Below are 19,041 nucleotides of genomic sequence, written 5' to 3' on the forward strand. Positions count from 1 at the left end.
AGCTAATGGAGTCTTTGAGTGTATTTTATTTGTGAAATTTTAAAAAGATGTGTATTCTATGTCGGTGGAAGTGTTACCGAACCAAAGTGAGTTTGCTTCTTGGTGAGTTGAAATCAAAGCCTTCACCAGAAGAAGTTGTCACACAAAGTAAATTTTATTTGCAGCACATAAGGAGACCACGGGGGAAACTTTTCCAAAGCTGTGACTCTTTGAGCAAGGGAAAGCAGGTGTCTTTTATTTCAGGTGGAGAATGAATATTCAAGAGGGACGTTTCATCATCACATATAGAGGTAGATAAAGCTCACACAGGCATAGTTTGAAATCATGCTTTCACATACATTGCATGTTATGCTAATAAGGCTTAAGCTCCTCCTGGGGTGGAGATCTTAGCATTAAAATGAAGTAAACGTAACTTTTTAGGCACTTCTCAGCCCATCTCCATAGGCGTCATTCTTGCGTTGGGTTTTGGAGCAGTTCAGGGTGGCTGGTGGTTGCTCATCTTCCTGGAACAGACCTGAAAAATAACTTTGAGGAACTGTTAAGTGCTGTTGAAACTTCCTTTAAGTAACTTGGGGAAGTTACCTGTTGACAAAGGTAGAAAAACACAGATGCAACTTACATAGCAACTGAAGGCATGAGGCAGAGGAATCCATGTAAATATAAACCCTACCAAGAATTTTAAAAAATACTGGGGAGGGATTTACTTCTACAGGTCATGAAATTATAAGGCTGACTTATTGACCTTGATCCCTCAGAGCTGGAATTGACCAATGGTGGGGGGCAGGGGAGTTTGAGTGTGTCATTTAGATGACACCTGAGGAACACACAAGTAACACCCTTTACAACTTTGTTGATACTAAACAAAGAACAGATTTATTAGATTTAACTTGAAGAAAACTACTGGGGCAGGAAATTGTCTTTTCCTGGTAAACAAGGTATGACTCAAGTTGTAATAATATGCATGCTGAAATGTTTTATCAATTAATTGTACTGATTGCCTTCTTACTCAACAACAAAAAAAAAACAAGATAAATTGATGGATAGAGAAAATGATGGATGAAAAGATACATAATAAAGGAAATATAGTAAAATGTTAACTGTAGAACCTAGGTAGTGAGTATATCAGTGTTCACTGTAAAATTCTCTCAACTTTTCCCTACATTTGACAATGTTCATAATACAATGTTAGGATAAAAAGGTCAAAAAGCAATATATAAACAGTAAATCAAAATGAGGCAAATAAACCAAAATATATGTGAGATAGAGGATAAAACCACATAAAGAAGTATTCCGAATGATTTTTTATACACTGTAATTTGACTCTACATCTTTAGAAGGATATATCTTATGGATAAAAAGAAAGCAAAAAGAATGTTAAACTCAACTCAGCAGTCATTTTGAAGGTGTTTTGTTGATTTTATTAGTCTGAGACTATTGTTAGTATATGTGGAATAGATCATATGAATGTTGGTATCACTTAGAAAAGAGAGCTTCAGTTCGGGAGGAAAGATACACAGATGTGAGGTCAATTAGGTTAAGTGAAAACCATGTAAACTTGAATTTGTAAGATGAAGTCATGATATACCTTATCCTTAAAATATACACACAATACCAGTGTCATTTTCCTGGTTTTCATATTATAATAGCCATATAAGATGTCATTGGGGCCAACCCCGTGGCTTAGTGGTTAAGTGTGCGCGCTCCGCTACTGGCAGCCTGGGTTCGGATCCCAGGCGCGCACCAACGCACCGCTTGTCCTGCCATGCTGAGGTGGCATCCCACATACAGCAACTAGAAGGATGTGCAACTATGACATACAACTATCTACTGGGGCTTTGGGGAGAAAAAGGGAAAAAAAAAAAGGAGGCGGAGTGGCAATAGATGTTAGCTCAGGGCCGGTCTTCCTCAGCAAAAAAAAAGAGGAGGATTGGCAAGGATGTTAGCTCAGGACTGATATTCCTCACACACACACACAAAAAAAGATGACATTATTGGGGGTGCTGGGTGAAAGGTACACAGGACTCTTCCTGCAACTTCCTGTGAGTCTATAATTATTTCAAAATAAGCCTGAAACATAAAAAAGGAAATGATAAAAAATTCAGTTAGCACTTGAATATGTTGCAGTAAGCCAAACTATGGGTCAAGGTGGGCTGAGTGGACCCTTGAAGACCCATGAGAAGATGTGAAAACCATCGGACCGTTCACAACAAAGGACTTCTGGTGTCTTGGAGTCTATCTCCATGGATGTGATTGAAAGTATTTAGGAATAATCTCAAAAACCAAGAGCATACTTTTATACAGTGGTCAAAACACTCAGAGTTCCATTCTTTTTCCATGCCATCCTGTGCATCAAGAAGAGACTGAGGAGTTAACTGCTCACTATACAGGTGGGGAAACAAGGCACAGAGTAATGAAGATACTGATTCTGGGCCTCACAGAAAGGGAAGTAGGTCCAGGGGTTGAGTCCCAGATCACCAGTCAGAGAATTTGGGTCATACAATAGCCACCAGGGATCAACTAGGCCCTGGTTCCAGCCCAGGTGTACATCAAAATCACCTGAGGATTTCTTTGTAATAGTGAGACTGGGGGTCCACTCCCAGGGATGTATTCAATTGGTCTGGGAAGGGGCCTAGTTAGCATTATTCTTAAAAGCTCCCTAGATTTTTCTGGTATGCAGTGAGGGTTGAGATTGGCTCATCTGTTCCAAATCACTTGTTTATCAGCTGAGGAAACAGAGGCTCACAGAGGTGAAGTGGCTTATATAGCTGGTCAGTCACTCAGAAAGCTGGACTCCAGGGAATGGACTTAGAGCCGAGTGCTGAAAATTCATTTTCTAAAAGTTTCACTTTCTCCAGTTCTTGTTTTCTTTCCTAACTGTAAACACACAACACACACACGCACACACACACATGCACACACACAGTCAAGTGTGAGTGCACTTTGTTGGCTGTTTCCTCTCTCTTGAATGCTGTTTTGTCTTGTGTCCCTCGTGGCTCTGTTTATCCCAAGGAGACAATGGGCAAGATTCTGAAAACCTAATCAGCCTGAGCCAGAGCCCCACAGAACCAGGACCACTGCCAAATTCACAGCAATGACAAGATAAACATTTTGTCTGCTTTTCTGCATTCTATCTAGTGCACTGGAAAATTACAAAATCCAACTACTTTTCTCCATAAGAATTCCAAAGACATCTTGCTCCCAAAAAGGAGAGGTTTTCTAATTCGTTTATTTCAGCATTTGCTTATAGCCTGAACATTGATCAGAATACATGGATAAACCTGTCTTATTTATTCAGAAATTTTTATTTGTGCAGACTTTCTGACTAGTTCAGGATGTCTCAGTGGAAACATAGAATTGGTTAGGTCTGTGATGGGAGATGAGCTGGGCGGGAGGGATTGAGCAGAAACTTTTTAGATCTGGGAGTGAGTCCGATTAAGTGTTTCTAAGAGGAAAACATTCTTGCAGCTGCTCCCCTTCTGTTTCTTATTTTATGACAAAGTATGGGTAGCCTTTTATAAAGAAAGCATTATTTCAACTTGACTGAAAATATTAATAATAACAGTCTCCTCTTATTTGCATGCTCTATGTGCCAGGTAGTTGTTAGTTATTCAAACTCAAGTTCCATGAACTATAGCTCAGGTTGAGTTGGAATTTGACTCAGAACATGGGTGTCCATGAGAGACCAATAGAGGACTCCCTAAGCCAAACCACAGCACCTTGCTTTTACCTCCTGCCCAAGTGATCAGGGATTAAGAGCCTTTCTTGGTATTTAGCCTACCTCCTGAACCAGTGGAATTGTTTATTTCTGTCAAGCTTACACCAAAAGTAACAAACAGAATTCTGGTCACTTAATTAAGAGTAGGTTTTATATTTTATAGCAGAGTGCTTCTATACACATATAGGAGGCTAAGCGAAGATGGGGCTATCTCCCACAATTCTCCCTTCTCTGCATAGTCATCCAGAATCCAGCCACCAACCTCCAGGATAGGCAATAATAGGATGAAGCTCTCCTTTAGGGTATGAGGTAGATCTGGTTGCAAATCCTGGCCAGTCACTGGGTTTCTGTAGCACTAGGCACATCCCTCAATACGGTCTGAGTCTAGTCATTGGTAACCTGTTTTCATACAACTCAGTACTCACCAGGAAACCCCATAAGACACTGCACATGGTCCCTGCCCCTTGATTCTTGATGATGAAGCTCTGAACAAAAGGCATCAACAGAAACTTCCAACTCATCTCAAATTCTCTGTTTCTCTTGGCTCAACCACTTGATAATCTACTCTGTGAATAAGCTTCCTCTGTTTTTATTATTTTCAGGCCACATGGAAAAACATGGCTGACAATGATATCCAAAAATATATGTTACAGGTGCAACACTTCCCAGATTCACCCAGAAGCAAATCTAACTATCGCCTCTCAATAAGGGGCTTCCCCTTGATTAAATTAACTGTGGTTGGGGATAAGTTTGCTTTACAAAAGCTGCTGGGGAATCATCAATTTACTACACGTATCAGGAGAATGGGGCAATTTCCAATGACAGGTAGGGAGAAACAGGAGCTTGGCAGACACCAGTAACAGGAGCCTAACCTGTACTCAGGACCCCAGTCTCAGCACTTATTCTTCTCAATCTCTTACCACAAACACCACGACTACAGAAGATTACATGGGCCAGGTTGAGGTAGGCCAAGCCTGGGTGCCATGGGTGCCAACGGGACAGGAAAATGCTCTTGCATAGGTATAATAATCACATATGGTGAGTAAGAACACTTCAGATGACTACAATAGAGAGCATTGAATATAAGAAAGTACTTTCATTTAGGCCAATCATGTTTGGTTTGAAGTCTCAAGATGCCAGCACGTATGTTTTCTCTGTTCCTACGAATAACGAAGAGGTTACAGGCCTCTTATTGTCACTGACCAGTCTCCAGAGGAGTACGCAGGGGGCAGAAAAATCAGAAAGATACAACCTCTCAGAGAATTGGAGCAAATTTGGGTTAAGACTCCAGTTTAGTGATTTGCAGAACTTTATACCATAAAAAGAACAGTCTCTGTTTCCAGTTGAGCAAACAGAGGCATGGATCAGGGGGCCAATTTTCACAGGTCTCCCTGGCTCTGGGTTCAGTAGACTCTACATAACTGGCATGTCCTAGCTCCAAGGCTTCTACAAGGTCTTGTAGAACCTGAGAGAGGAGTTAGCACATCAATAAAACTGCTTTTCACCAGCCTCTTCTCAATCAGTTTTCAAAAGAGAACAAAAAAAGCTATTACTGTTTAAGTGTCATTTTCCACAAGCAGGAACTCTGCCAACTTTAGTTGCACTTTCTACTTTCAGTTTTCATCTTGGTTTCTAATTTATCTTTGCAACAACATGCCCACAGATTACATCATTAGCTGCTGTTTATCTCCCTTATATATGTAGCCCTGCAGGTTGCTTCATTAGCTGCTGTTTATCTCCCTTCTATGTGTAGCCTTGTCCTGGGGCTCAGATTTATCTGAAAAGCCACAAGACAGGCTGGCCAGATCACAGAGGAGCCCAAGCAGCTAAACAAAACACTGCGGAACTGCTGCCACTTCATACCAACCAGGAGGTAAGGATTTCTCTGCTTCTCTGCCTTCCTGTCTAAAGCTTTTGGAAACATGTTAATCAATACTATCTCAGCAGACTTAGTTTCAGTGACGTCAATTTTCCTTACTCTTCTATTTGAGCATCTGCTTATGGACTGAATGTGTGTGTGTGAATGTGTGTGCGTACACACATTCACACACACACATAAACTCTCTTATTAATTCAGGCATTTTTATTTTTGTTAGCATTGCCCTGAGGAAGCTTATCTCATGTTAAAGCCCAAAGAAGAAGAGGGAAGTGGGAAAACGGTTTTGCAGGAAGGGAGAAAATGATCTCAATCTCTGAAATTATTTTCCACCAAACTCACTTCTGCCTGACCTAAGGAGGGAACGGACAGTTTGTCTGGATAGGGACATTGCTTTCTGCAGGCTCCTCTCACCATGGAGGAAAAGTAGGACCCACACAGCTGTTTGAGCCACAGTCATGGAGTCTCTCAGATGTCTTGAGGGAAATATCGTGGGGATGTGGTGGGAGAAGCTCACTGCTTAGAGAGCAAGGCCTTTCTCTGGAGGCTTCTGGTCTCACTATCTGCACTGCTGGGCGCCTAGGTCAGGTCTTCTCAGTCTGACTGGATTTAAGATTAGCAGATTACCTCTCCCCTAAGGAAGCCAGGTGGTCTGCAGATTCTTGATATCCTCCTGTCCACAAGGCTTGCCTGGAGTTCTGTGCTTGGAAATATCCACACCTTCCTTAGCTAAAGGGCCTAATGTGGGATTTTCTATATTGTCCAAATTGAATCTTGATTCAAATAACCCCCGATGTCAGCAGATTAAAAAAAAGACACATTCGGGCCGGCCCCGTGCCTTAGTGGTTAAGTGAGCGCGCTCCACTGCTGGCGACCCTGGTTCGGATCCCGGGCTCGCACCGACGCGCTGCTTCTCTGGCCATGCTGAGGCCGCGTCCCACATACAGCAACTAGAAGGATGTGCAGCTATGACATACAACTATCTACTGGGGCTTTGGGGGGAAAAAATAAATAAATAAAATCTTTAAAAAAAAAAAAAAAAGACACATTCATTAATATTGAACTGCAAATTTTCCCTCAGTGTTCCCGTGGGCAAAATTTTGAAGGGGCAAAATTTCCAGAAAATGTGCAATTAAGGGCTTATGATCAACTGTCCTCCCCCTCTTTGGCCCATAGACTAAGTTGTCACTGATAATTAAAATTATAAAATAAAAGTAGCTATCACTTCCTGAGAGCTTATTAAGTGCCAGCCTGCCTTCTAAAAGTATTATGTAAATTATTACATTTAACCCTCAAACGAAACCTGTGACACAGGTACTCATATTATACAGATTTTGCAATAACAAATCTTAGATTTAGAAAAGTTAAGATCACACAGATAATAAGTGATACAGCTGAAACATGAACCAGAGTCTCTAGTCAATGACACCTTATCGAACCCTTAAGCCAATGTTTCTTAAAGGGTACCAGAAAGGGTTTATGAGATCATTTCAGATGGCATACTCATTAGCTTTTATGTTTTAATGCTTTTGTGTTTATTTGAACATGTACTAGAAAATATACATATAATTTGTAAAGTTTCTGTTCAAGTTCGTAATATGATTTTTTATTATGATACATATAAGATGAAATTTACCATTTTAACTTTTTTTTTTGGTGAGGAAGATTGGCCCTGAGCTAACATCTGTTCCAATCTTCCCCTATTTTGTATGTGGCATGCTGCCACAGCATGGCTTGATGAGCAGTGTGTAGGTCTGCACCCGGGATCCCACCGCCAACCCCAGGCTGCCGAAGAAGAACATGCGAACTTAACTACTATGCCACCAGGCCAGCTCCCTTTTAACTATTTTTAAGTATACAGTTTGGTAGTATTTAGTACATTCACAATGTTGTGGAATTGTACCTCATACCATTAAGCATTCAATCTCCACTCATCCTTCACCCCAGCCCCGGCAACTATTAATCTGCTTTCTGTCTCTATGGATTTACCTATTGTGGATATTTCATATAAATGGAAGCAAACCATATGTGGCCTTTTGTGACTGGCTTATTTCACTTAGCATAATGTCTTCAAGGTTCATCCATGTTGTAGCATGTGTCAGAATGTCCCTCCATTTGAGGCTGAGTAATATCCATTGCATGTATATACCACATTTTGTTTATCCATTCATCCATTGATGGATACTTGGGTTGCTTCCACCTTTTGGCTATTGTGAATAATGCTGCTATAAATATAAGTATAAAAATATCTGTTAAGCCCCTGCTTTCCCTTATTTTGTGTATATACCCAGAAGTGGAATTGCTGAATCATATGGTAATTTTTTTTTTTTTTTTTTTTTTTTGGTGAGGAAGATCAGCCCTGAGCTAACATCCATGCCTATCCTCCTCCTTTTTTTTTTAGGAAGACTGGCCCTGGGTTAACATCCGTGCCCATCTTCCTCCACTTTATATGGGATGCCGCCACAGCATGGCCTGACAAGTGGAGCATCGGTGTGCGCCCGGGATCCGAACCCAGGTCGCCAGCAGTGGAGCGTGCGTGCTTAACAGCTACGCCACGGGGCCGGCCCCTCATATGGTAATTCTACATTTAATTTTTTGAGAAATCACCACCATCTTCCACAGCAGCTGCCCCATTTTACATTCCCACTAATAATGCATAAGGGTTCTAATTTCTCCACATCCTTGCCAACCCTTGTTATTTATTTATTTTATAATAGCCATCCTAACGGGTGTGAAGTGGTATCTCATTATGGTTTTGATTTGCATTTCACTAATGATTGGTGATGCTGCGCATCATTTCATGTGCTTATTGCCATTTGTATATCTTTTTTGGAGAAATGTGTATTTAAGTCCTTTGCCTACTTTTTAATCAGTTGTTTTTTTGTGGTTGAGTTGCAGGAGTTGTTTATATAGTCTGGATATAAATCTCTTATCAGATACATGATTTACAATATTTTCTCCTATTCTATAAGTTTTCTTTTCACTCTGTTGTGTGCTTTGATGCACAAAGTTTTTTTCTTTTCCTTTGGTGAGGATGATTCACCCTGAGCTAACAACTGTTTGCAGTCTTCCTCTTTTTTTGCTTGAGGAAGATTAGCCCTGAGCTAATATATGTGCCAATCTTCCTCTATTTTGTATGTGGGATGCCTCCACAGCATGACTGATGAGTGGAGTAGGTCCGCGCCAAGGATCTGAACCCATGAACCTGGGCCGTCGAAGCAGAGAGCCTGGAACTTTAACCCCTTGGCCATGAGGCCGGCCCCTGCACATGTTTTTATATTGATGAAGTCTAACTTATCTATTTTTACTCCTGTTGCCTGTGTTTTGCTGTCATGTTCAAGACATCGTTGCCAAATCCCACGTCACGAAGCTTTTTCCCAATGTTTTCTTCTAAGATATTTATAGTTTTAGGTCTTACATTGAGGTCTTTGGTCTTTTGAGTTCATTTTTTTGTATACGGTGTAAGGTAATGGTTCAGCTTCTTTCTTTGGCATGCAGTTATCTAGTTTTCCCAACACCATTTGTTGAAACACTGACCTTTCTACATTAAATGGCCATGGTACATGTGTCAAAAATAATTGGACCATTGTTATGGACTGAATTGTCCCCCATCCCCCCAAAAAATTCATATTCCTAACCCCCAATGTAACTATATTTGGAGATAGGGCCTGAAAGGAGGTAATATATAGGTTAGCTGAGATCATAAGTGCGGGGCCTTAATCTCACAGGGCTGATGTCCTTGTAAGAAGAGGAAGAACAGTCTCTCCATGCACCAGTAGAGGAAAGACCATGTATGGATTCCAGAAGGAGAGCCCTTCCCAGAAACCGAATTAGTGGGCACCTTGATCTGGACTTCAAACCTCAAGAACTGTGAGAAGATAAATTTCTGTTGTTTAAGCCACTCAGTCCATAGTACTTTGCTATGGTAGCCCTAGCTGACTAATACAACCATATATGTGAGGGTTTATTTCTGGACTCTTCATTCTATTTCTTTAGTCTATATGTCTGTCTTTATACCAGTACCACACTATTTTGATTACCGTAGATTTACAGTGAATTTTGGAATGAGCAAGTGTGAGACCTCCAACTTTGTTCTTTTTCAAGATTATTTTCGGTATTCAAGATCCCTTGAAATTCCGTATGAATTTTAGGATAGATTTTTCTATTTCTGCACAAAACATCATTGGGATTTTGATAGCGATTGCACTGAAGCTGAAGATTGCTTTGTGTAGTATTGATATCTTAACAATAGTAAGTCTTCTGGTCCATGAAGACAGGATCCCTTTCCCTTCATTTGTGTCTTTAATTTCTTTCAGCGATGTTTTATAGTTTTCAGTATACAGGTCTTTTGCCTCCTCGGTTAAGTTTATTTCTAAGTATTTTATTCTTTTTAGTGCTATTATAAATGGGATTGTTTTCTTAATTTCCTTTTTAGATTGTTCATTAGTAGTGTATAGACACAAAACTGATTTTTGCATATTGATTTTGTACACTGCAATTGTGCTGAAATCGTTTATTAGTTCTCACAATTTTTGTGCGGAATCTTTAGGATTTCCTACATACAAGATCATATTGGTTGTGAACAGAGATAATTTTACTTCTTCCTTTCCAATTTAGATGTAGTTTATTTCTTTATCTTGACTAATTTCTCGGGCTAGGACTTCTAGTACTATGTTGAATAGAAGTGGCAACAGTGAGCATCCTTGCCTTGCTCCTGATCTTAGAGGAAAATCTTTCAGTCTCTCACCATTGAGTATGATGCTAGCTGTCGATTTTCAATATATGGCTTTATTTGAGATAGATTCCTTATATCCTAGTTTGTTCGAGTGTTTTTATTATTAAAGGGTATTGTATTTTGTCAAATACTTTTTCTACATCAATTGAGATGATCATGTAGGTGTTTTTCCCTTCATTTTGTTAATGTTGGTGTATTAAATTTATCAATTTTCATTCACCGAACCATTCTTGCATCCCAGGAATAAATCCCACTTGCTCATGGTGTATAATCCTTTTAATATGCTGTTAAGTTCAATGTGCCAGTATTTTGTTGAGCATTTTGAATCAATATTCATTAGAAAATTCATCTATGGTTTAATTTTTTTGTTTTTGTCTTTGTTTGGTTTTAGTATCAGGGTCTCAGAATTTATGAGTTTGCAAGTGTAGTGTTCTTCCTCTTTAATTTTGGAAGACTTTTAGAATTGGTTTTAATTCTTTTTTATGAGGAGTTGCACTCCGGGTTTAAAATCTACGTGTGATTTTTCAGGCCTGACCATAGGTAATTACAGAGGCTTACCTGACAGGCCTCAGTGGGGAAAGCTGTCTTCCCCACACAGACCTGGTGCACAGCCAATGCACTGCAGTCTCTGAGCAGAGTTGTAGTCAAGGACTCATGCCCCTCTGGCTCATCACGCTCTTCACATAGCTGCATTCCTAGCCCAGGCATCTTCATTCCTTGGTCTCTTGATCTGAGGCCTTGGGGAGAGTCTTTTCCAGGCACTTTTGTTGACACCTCCTTATAGGCAGAAGGAGAGGAAAACTTGAAGACACTTTTCCCCACTCTGACTCAGTACCCTGTACTTTTCCACTCCTAGCTCACACTGCCCCCACTTCAGGGTCCAGAGACTTTTGTTCAGGGCTTTCAGCCATGTCTATGCTGATCTACCTAAGCATCAACTTGTGTGCTGTTCTGTTGAAGGAAATGGAACAGGGGTGTCAACATTTTCTCCAGTTTTCTCCTCTTGCTTATATCATCATAGTAATGATGAAAGGCTTAACTCTTTCATTTTTGCCTTGTTGCTTTAATGGGCTACTTTGACACCTGGCGGATCAGGTCCCTCTCTCTCCCAGCTTAGCTGTGCTCCTGACACTTGAAAGGCATGGTAGAATTCACCAGTGAAACCATCTGGTCCTGAGCTTTTCTTTGTTGGGAGAGTTTTTAAATTGTATACACATATACCTATTGTCTCCTAGATTATCATCTAATATTTTTATTGTTTTCTGGGTTAGGGTTTTTTTTTTTATTTAAGTCATTTAATTTGAGTGGAAGGTAGGGTAGTTACTTATTGAGATTGTAGTCTACCCAGTCTGCCTCTTTCCCATAGGAAGTATGGAATGACTGATGTAACTGAGAAGGCCAGAAACTGTCATCCATGGGCCACATTCTTACTCAGTAAAAGGCAACTATTTCTGACTTGGCTTACTTGGACATGCACGGTGTTTTCTTCTCCTCAGTTTCCTTTCCCCGGTGCCCTAGGACTGGCTGGATAAATTCAATATGACATGTCAGATCAACGCATCCTCATATTCCCTGATCCAGCTCTACCATTCGAAACCGTGGTAGGCCTAACTCTCTATTCTGGAAGTCAGTATCCTACGGAGAAGGCATAAGAGGAAGTGTTCTTTCCCTTGAATAACAAATCTAATTGCCTTACCTACAGAGCAAATGGAGAACATGGGGAAAAAAGCAACAGCACCTTTCCTCCACTCTTCCTAACACACACACACACACTCACACACACACATACCTTCAAACACAATCGTTATTCTCATTTCTCTTGATAGCATTTTAGGGATGGCAGTGGGATAAACCATATTAATACTTGGGCAAAGGACTTCTGCATCCAGAAAGATGGAGTAGATGTATATTTCCCATTTCCTCTTAGTACGTACAGTTAAAATATAAAACAAATATAAGAACATGCTGACTGGTGGATAAACGACGGCAGACCAGCTAGGAAACTTGGGACCCAAGGAACAACACTGCAGTGAGTCTTACGGGCATTCTCTTTTCTGCATATATCCCAGACTGAGTGCTGGAGAAGCCAGCAACCTAGAAATGCCAACAGGCATGGACGGAAATGTCTCATGAAAAGCCTGCTCTCTCTAGCCAGAGGACCAAGAAAGGGACAGCTTAGCAAGACAGAAAACTTATAAACAACAACCATTCAACTCCAGCCAAACAGCAAAGGAAAAAATAAACAAATAAACAAAAACTGTAGCCCCATTCTGAACAGTGCCAGCAAGGCTGAGTGGGGAGCCTAAACTTTTACCCTAACCAGGCTATTGCTAGGCATCCCATCTCTCTCCCTCACCCTCTGCCCACCAGGGTGATGCCAGACAAGGCCAAGTGGGGTGCAAGACTTTCACGGGTGGTAATGAGGGTCCCTCTCTCTGCAGTGTCCGTGAAGTCCACAAAGAGAGTCTGGACATAACCCCCACCTGGTGGTAATGAGATGCCCTCCCACTCCCCACTGAGGTGGTTTCAGAGAGGCCTAGTGGAGTTCAGGATTTTCACCACCACTCAGAGGTAATAAGGCCACATTTCCCCACTCTTCTCCCTTCTTGGCTTCAGTAAAGGCCACATGGTGAAGAATAACAAGGCACATCTGCCCCTCCCAGCCAGGGTAGTATCAGCAGAGGCCTGGGGGGAGCCTGACCTTCCACCCCCATCCAGCAACAATGAGGAGCCCAGGACCCCCATAAAGTGTTACTGAAAGACAAGTGGGTAAACTGGATTCCACCTTGACCTGGTGGTGTGGAATGAGATGGCCTTCCTCTACTCCTAGAAAAGCAGTATTAGAGGAGGCATGATTTAAATTTAAATGTGACTCAGAGTCTCATAATACAATACCCTAATGTCCAGGTTTCTACTAAAAATTGCTTGTCATACCAAGAACCAAGGAAATCCCAATGTGAATGAGAAAGAATAATCATCAGACAACAACAGTGAAATGACAGAGATGTTACCAGTGTCTAACAAGCATTTTAAAGTTGCCATCACAAAAATGCTACAATGAGCAATGATGAACAAACCTGAAACAAATGAAAATATAGAAAGTCTCAGCAAAGAAAGAGAAGATATAAAGAACCAAATGGGAATTTTTGAACTGATAAGTACAATAACCAAAATGAAAACTCAATGATTGGGCTCATGTGCAACCATGACATACAACTATCCACTGGGGCTTTGGGGAAAAAATGGAGGAGGATTGGCGATAGATGTTAGCTCAGATCCGGTCTTTCTCAGCAAAAAGAGGAGGATTAGCACAGATGTTAGCTCAGGGCTGATCTTCCTCAAAAAAAAAAAAAATGATTGGGCTCAACAGCAGGATAGAGAGGACAGAGGGAGGAATTCATGAACTTGAAGATAGCATTATAGAAATTATCCAATCTGATACTAATTTCAAGCAGCTGAGCAAACTCCACAAAGGACAAACCCCCCAAAATCCAAGACACATCATAGTCAAAATTCTGAAAACTAAAGACTAAGAAAAAAACCCATGAAAGTAGTAGAGAGAAATGACACCTTACCTGTAAGGAAAAACCCTGCAGTCCTAATGGCAGCTAATTTCTCATTAGAAACCATAGAGCCTAGAAGAAAGGAGCAAAACAATTTTCAAGTGCTTATGGAAAAGAACTTTCAACCCAGAATCACATATCTAGCAAAAATATTCTTCTGGAATGAGGAGAAAATCAAGAAATTCTCAAATGAAGGAAAACTAGGAGATTTCACATCAGCAGACCCACCTAAAGGTATAGCTAAAGGAAGTTCTCTAATAAATAAAAAAGGTATACAGGTCAGAAAGAAAACATAAAACTGTCTCTATTTACAGATGGCATGATGTCTCATAGAAAATCCCAAGGTATCTACAAAATAACTCCTGGAACTAACAAGTGAGTTCATCAAGGTTGCAGAATACAAGACTGACATACAAAAATTAATTGTATTTCTATATACTAGCAATGAACATGTGGAAATTGAAGTTAAAAATACAATATAATTTAAAATTGCTGAAAAAGACATACTTTAGTGTAAATGTAACATATGTGCAGGACTTGATGGCCTAAAACTACAAAATGCTGATGAAAGAAATCAAAGAAGATCTAAACAAACAGATATAGCATGTTCATGAATTAGAAGACTCAACATAGCAAATATGTCAATTCTCCCCTAATTGATACAAAATTCCTATCATAACTACAGCAAGATTTTTTATGGATATAGATAATATTAATCTAAAATTTATATGGAAAGACAAAAGAACTAGAATAACAATTTTGAAAAACAAGAATAAAGTGAGAGGAATCACCCTACCCAATTTTAACACTGATTATATGCAAAGCTGTATGGTATTGGTGGAGGGATAAACACGTAGAGCAGTGGAACAGAATAGGAATCCAGACATAATCCCACACAAGTACTGCCAACTGATTTTTTTTTAGTGAGGGAGATTGGCCCTTAGCTAACATCCGTTGCCAATCTTCCTCCTTTTGCTGAGGAAGATTGATCCTGAGCTAACATCTGTGCTCATCTTCCTCTATTTTGTATGTGGGATGCCCCCACAGCATGGCCTAATGATCCGTGCATATGTCCCCACCCAGGATTCGAACCTGCCAACCCCAGGCTGCCAAAGAGGAGTGCTTGAACTTAACCACTGCACCACCTGGCTGGTCCCTGCCAACTGATTTTTGACAAAGGTGCAAAAGCAATTCAATGGAGGAAGAAGACTCTTTCCAACAAATGGTGCTGGAGCAATTGGATATCCATGGGCAAAAAAATGAGCCAGCAACCTAATCTTCACATGTTATGCAAAAACTAACTAGAAATGGATCATAGATTTAAATGTAAAATGTAAAACTACAAAACTTGTAGAAGAAATCACAGGAGAAAATCTTCAGGACCTAGGGCTTGGTGAAGAGTTCCTGGACATGATAACAAAAGCATGATCCATAAGAGGAAAAGATCAATAAATTATACTTCATTAAAAGTAAAAACTTTCGCTCTTCAAAAGACCTTATTATAAAGGTAAAAGACGGGGCTGGCCCAGTGCCGTAGTGGTTAAGTTCGTGCCCTCCACTTTGGCGCCTCAGGGTTCACAGGTTCAGATCCCAGGTGCAGGCATATGCACCACTTATCAAGCCATGCTGTGGCAGGCATCCCACATATAAAGTAGAGGAAGATGGGCATGGATGTTAGCCAGGGACAATCTTTCTCACCCAAAAAAAAAAAAGGTAAAAAACAAGCTACATACCAAAAGAAAATATTTGAAAAAAATATACCTCACAAAGGACTCATATCTAGAACCTATAAAGAATTCTTGAAACCCAACAATAAAAAACAAACAATCCAATTAGAAAATAGGGAAAGAGATATTTCACTAAACAAGATATATGGATGGCAAATAAGCAGGTGAAAAGATGTTCAAACCACTGGCCATTAGGGAAATGCAAATTATACCACAATGAGAGATTACTGGAAAACCTATTTAAAAAAAAAGTGGAAATACCAAATACTGATAAGGATGCAGAGAACTAAATCATCCACACATTGCTACTAGGAGTCTAAAATGATACAGTCACTCTAGGAAATAGTTTGGCAGTTTCTTAAAAACATAAGCACACACTTAGCATATGACCTAGCAATTACACTCCTGGCATTTATCCCAGAGAAATCAAAATTCACGTCCATGCAAAAGCCTGTACACAACTCTTCACTGCACCTTTATTTGTAATAGGCCAAACCCAGAAACAACTGAAATGCCCTACAACAGATGAATAGTTAAACAAACTGTGGTATACCCATACCATGGAATATTACTCCCCAATAAAAAGGAATGAACTATGGACAAACTGAACAACTTGGATGGATGTAAAGGGCATTCCGATGAGTGAAAAAAGCCAATCTCAAAAGGTCACATACTGTACAATTCCATTTATATGACATTCTCAAAATGACAAAATTATAGACATGAAGAGCAAATTAGTGGCTACCAGAGGCTAGAGATGTTTGAGGAGGTAGGGAGGCAGCAGGTGTGACTATAAAGAGATAGCATGAGGGAGATGATTATGATGATGGGATAGTTTCTGTGTCTTGATCGAAGTAGTGTTTCCATGGATTTACTCACGTGATAAAATGACACAGACCTATACACATATTGTACCAAGTCAATTTCCTAGTTTTGAGATTGCACTCGAGTTGTGTAAGATATTATCAGGGGAGAACTGAGTGAAGGGTACACTGAACCTATATACTATCTTTGCAACTTTCTGTGAATCTAGAATTATTTCCAAATAGTAAGTGGAAAAAAAATTGGTCAAATATTATCTCTTTTAGGTGGTCTTAATTTGTTACATAATCTGCAGACTAAGGTCCTGAGGTCAATAATGTTTTCTAAGTTTCTGTATTTCTAACTGATCTCTGTCCTAATTATATTAATAGGAAAATAGGAAACTCTTATATAGTACATAATATGCTCTAAGTCTTTTACTATACAGGCCTATTAATCCTCACCAAACCCAGTGTACTAAGTACTATTATTATTCCCTTTTTACAAATAAGAGTCTGAGCACAGAGCGGTTACTTGGCTAGAAAGAGCTGGAGCCAGCATATGGAGCCAAGCAAATGCACTCAAAGTCTATGTGGATCTTAGACATACAGAGACTCTAAGGAAAATCAAAGCAGGTATTCCCTTTTCAAGGCTCAGCTCTAAATATGAGGTGTTTCATCTGGCTTTTTTCTGTTGGCTGTTCCTCACCAAAGAAAATCTGCTTTTATTTTTACAGTAAGAATGCCGATGAAGATCAGATCAAGGACAGGCTGGAGCAGAGGAGATGTCACTTTACATGGGATTTGCTAATTGAAGACACTGAAATGCCTGATTTGGAAAACAGGATCTTGGATGAGATTGAGTTCCTGGACACCAAATACAATGTGGGAATACACAACCTACTGGCCTATGTGAAACACCTGAAAGGCCAGAATGAGGAAGCCCTGAAGAGTCTGAAGACTTAATCCAGCGAGAACATGCCGACCAATCAGGCATGAGAAGTCTGGTTACCTGGGGCAACTATGCCTGGCTGTACTACCACATGGGCAGACTAGCAGAAGCCCAGGCTTACGTAGACAAGGTAGAGAACAAGAAGTTTGCAAATTCAGATGGACTGTGAGGAAGGATGGGCCTTGCTGAAATGTGGAGGGAAGAATTATAAACGGGCCAAAGCCTGCTTTGAAAAGGCTCTGGAAGTGGACCCCAAAAACCCTGAATTCAGCACTGGGTATGCAATCACCGCCTATCGCCTGGACGGCCTTAATGGAGCACCACACAATAGTGAGGAAATTTGTCTGAACCCACTAAAACAGGCCATCAGGCTAAATCCAGAAGATGCGTATATTAAGGCTCTCCTTGCCCTGAAGCTTCAGGATGTAGGACAAGAAGCTGAAGGAGAAAAGTACATTGAAGAAGCACAGACCAACATGTCCTCGCAGACCTATGTGCTTCGATATGTGGCCAAGTTTTACTGAAGAAAAGGCTCTCTGAATAAAGCTCTCCAGTTCTTTAAAAAGGCCCTGAAGGCAACAACCTCCTCTGCCCTCCTGCATCACCAGATAGGGCTTTGCTATAAAGCACAAGTGATTCAAATAAAGAAAACTGTAAACTGGCAGCCTAGAGGACAGGATAGAGAAAATGTTGACAGAATTGCAAGATCAGCCATATCTCATTTGGAATTTGCTCTGAAAGAAAAACCCACACTTGATATTGCTTATGTACACCTGGCAGAAATGTACATAGAAGCAGGGGACCACAGAAAAGTTGAAGACATTTATCAAAAAGTGTTATGCATGAACATACTCCAAGAAGAGAAAAGCTGCAAAGGATACATTTCTCCTATGGCCGATTTCAGCAATTTCAAATGAAATCTGAAGACCCTGCATTTATCCATTATTTAAAAGTAGCAAAAATAGAAAAGGCAACATTTGTAAGGGATAAAAGTATCAGTTCTTTGGAGAAATTGGCTCTAAAGAAATGTCAGAGAAATCCATTAGACACAGAAACCTTGAGCATCTTTGAGTCCATCCACAAATTGAAAGGAGAAATGAATAAAGCCCTGGAGGGTCCTCAGGCTGACTGCTGACTTTGAGAACTCTGTGGGACATGATGCCTAGGCACTGAAATATTGACCACTTCCCTATTTCAGCTGATTTTAGGTTAATATGTACTAATCATCTTATCTGCTTGCTGCTTTCAGATCAGATTATGCAATTCACTGTAAAGATGTGATTTTTGAACAATTACTCAAACCTAGTTAAATAGGTACATTCAGAAAATAGTGAAACAGAATATATTGTCTGTGTGTGTGAGAGAAAGGAAGAGAGAGGGAATGGAAGCATTTCTCTGTGAATGCTATATAGTAGAAAAAAACGGTTTGTTGAGTAGATTTGCAGCAAATAAAACAATGGACTTACATAAAATAAAATGTTTAATTCATTCATTTTATCAACAAATTGTTTTCAGTGCTAGATACCAAAAACACTATGGGGATGTAGGAGATGAAAAAATTCTTTTTCCTTTACCCTTCTTAAGTTCATTGGCTGGGGCCCGTAAATTAGACAAAAGACAGTTTATCAAGAAAAAACAAGTTTATAAACATACACATCACATATAAACATGGG

The 19,041-nt window shown here is 40.1% G+C and overlaps 1 protein-coding gene across 1 annotated transcript; it reads left to right on the forward strand.

Moving 5' to 3' along the window:
* The first annotated feature begins 5,403 nt into the window (after positions 1-5,403).
* LOC101403139 (antiviral innate immune response effector IFIT1) lies at positions 5,404-18,839 on the forward strand. The gene is given in 8 exon segments (XM_087432237.1): positions 5,404-5,588; positions 7,993-8,166; positions 9,320-9,461; positions 17,154-17,362; positions 17,365-17,521; positions 17,523-18,228; positions 18,231-18,481; positions 18,483-18,839. Coding segments are annotated over 6 exon segments (1,452 nt in total). The 5' UTR covers positions 5,404-5,588; positions 7,993-8,166; positions 9,320-9,384; the 3' UTR covers positions 18,535-18,839.
* Positions 18,840-19,041: the final 202 nt, after the last annotated feature.

Source organism: Ceratotherium simum, chromosome 6 (genome assembly GCF_057802395.1).
Source record: "Ceratotherium simum simum isolate JZ-2026a chromosome 6, ASM5780239v1, whole genome shotgun sequence".
In the NCBI taxonomy this organism is placed as follows: domain Eukaryota; kingdom Metazoa; phylum Chordata; class Mammalia; order Perissodactyla; family Rhinocerotidae; genus Ceratotherium; species Ceratotherium simum.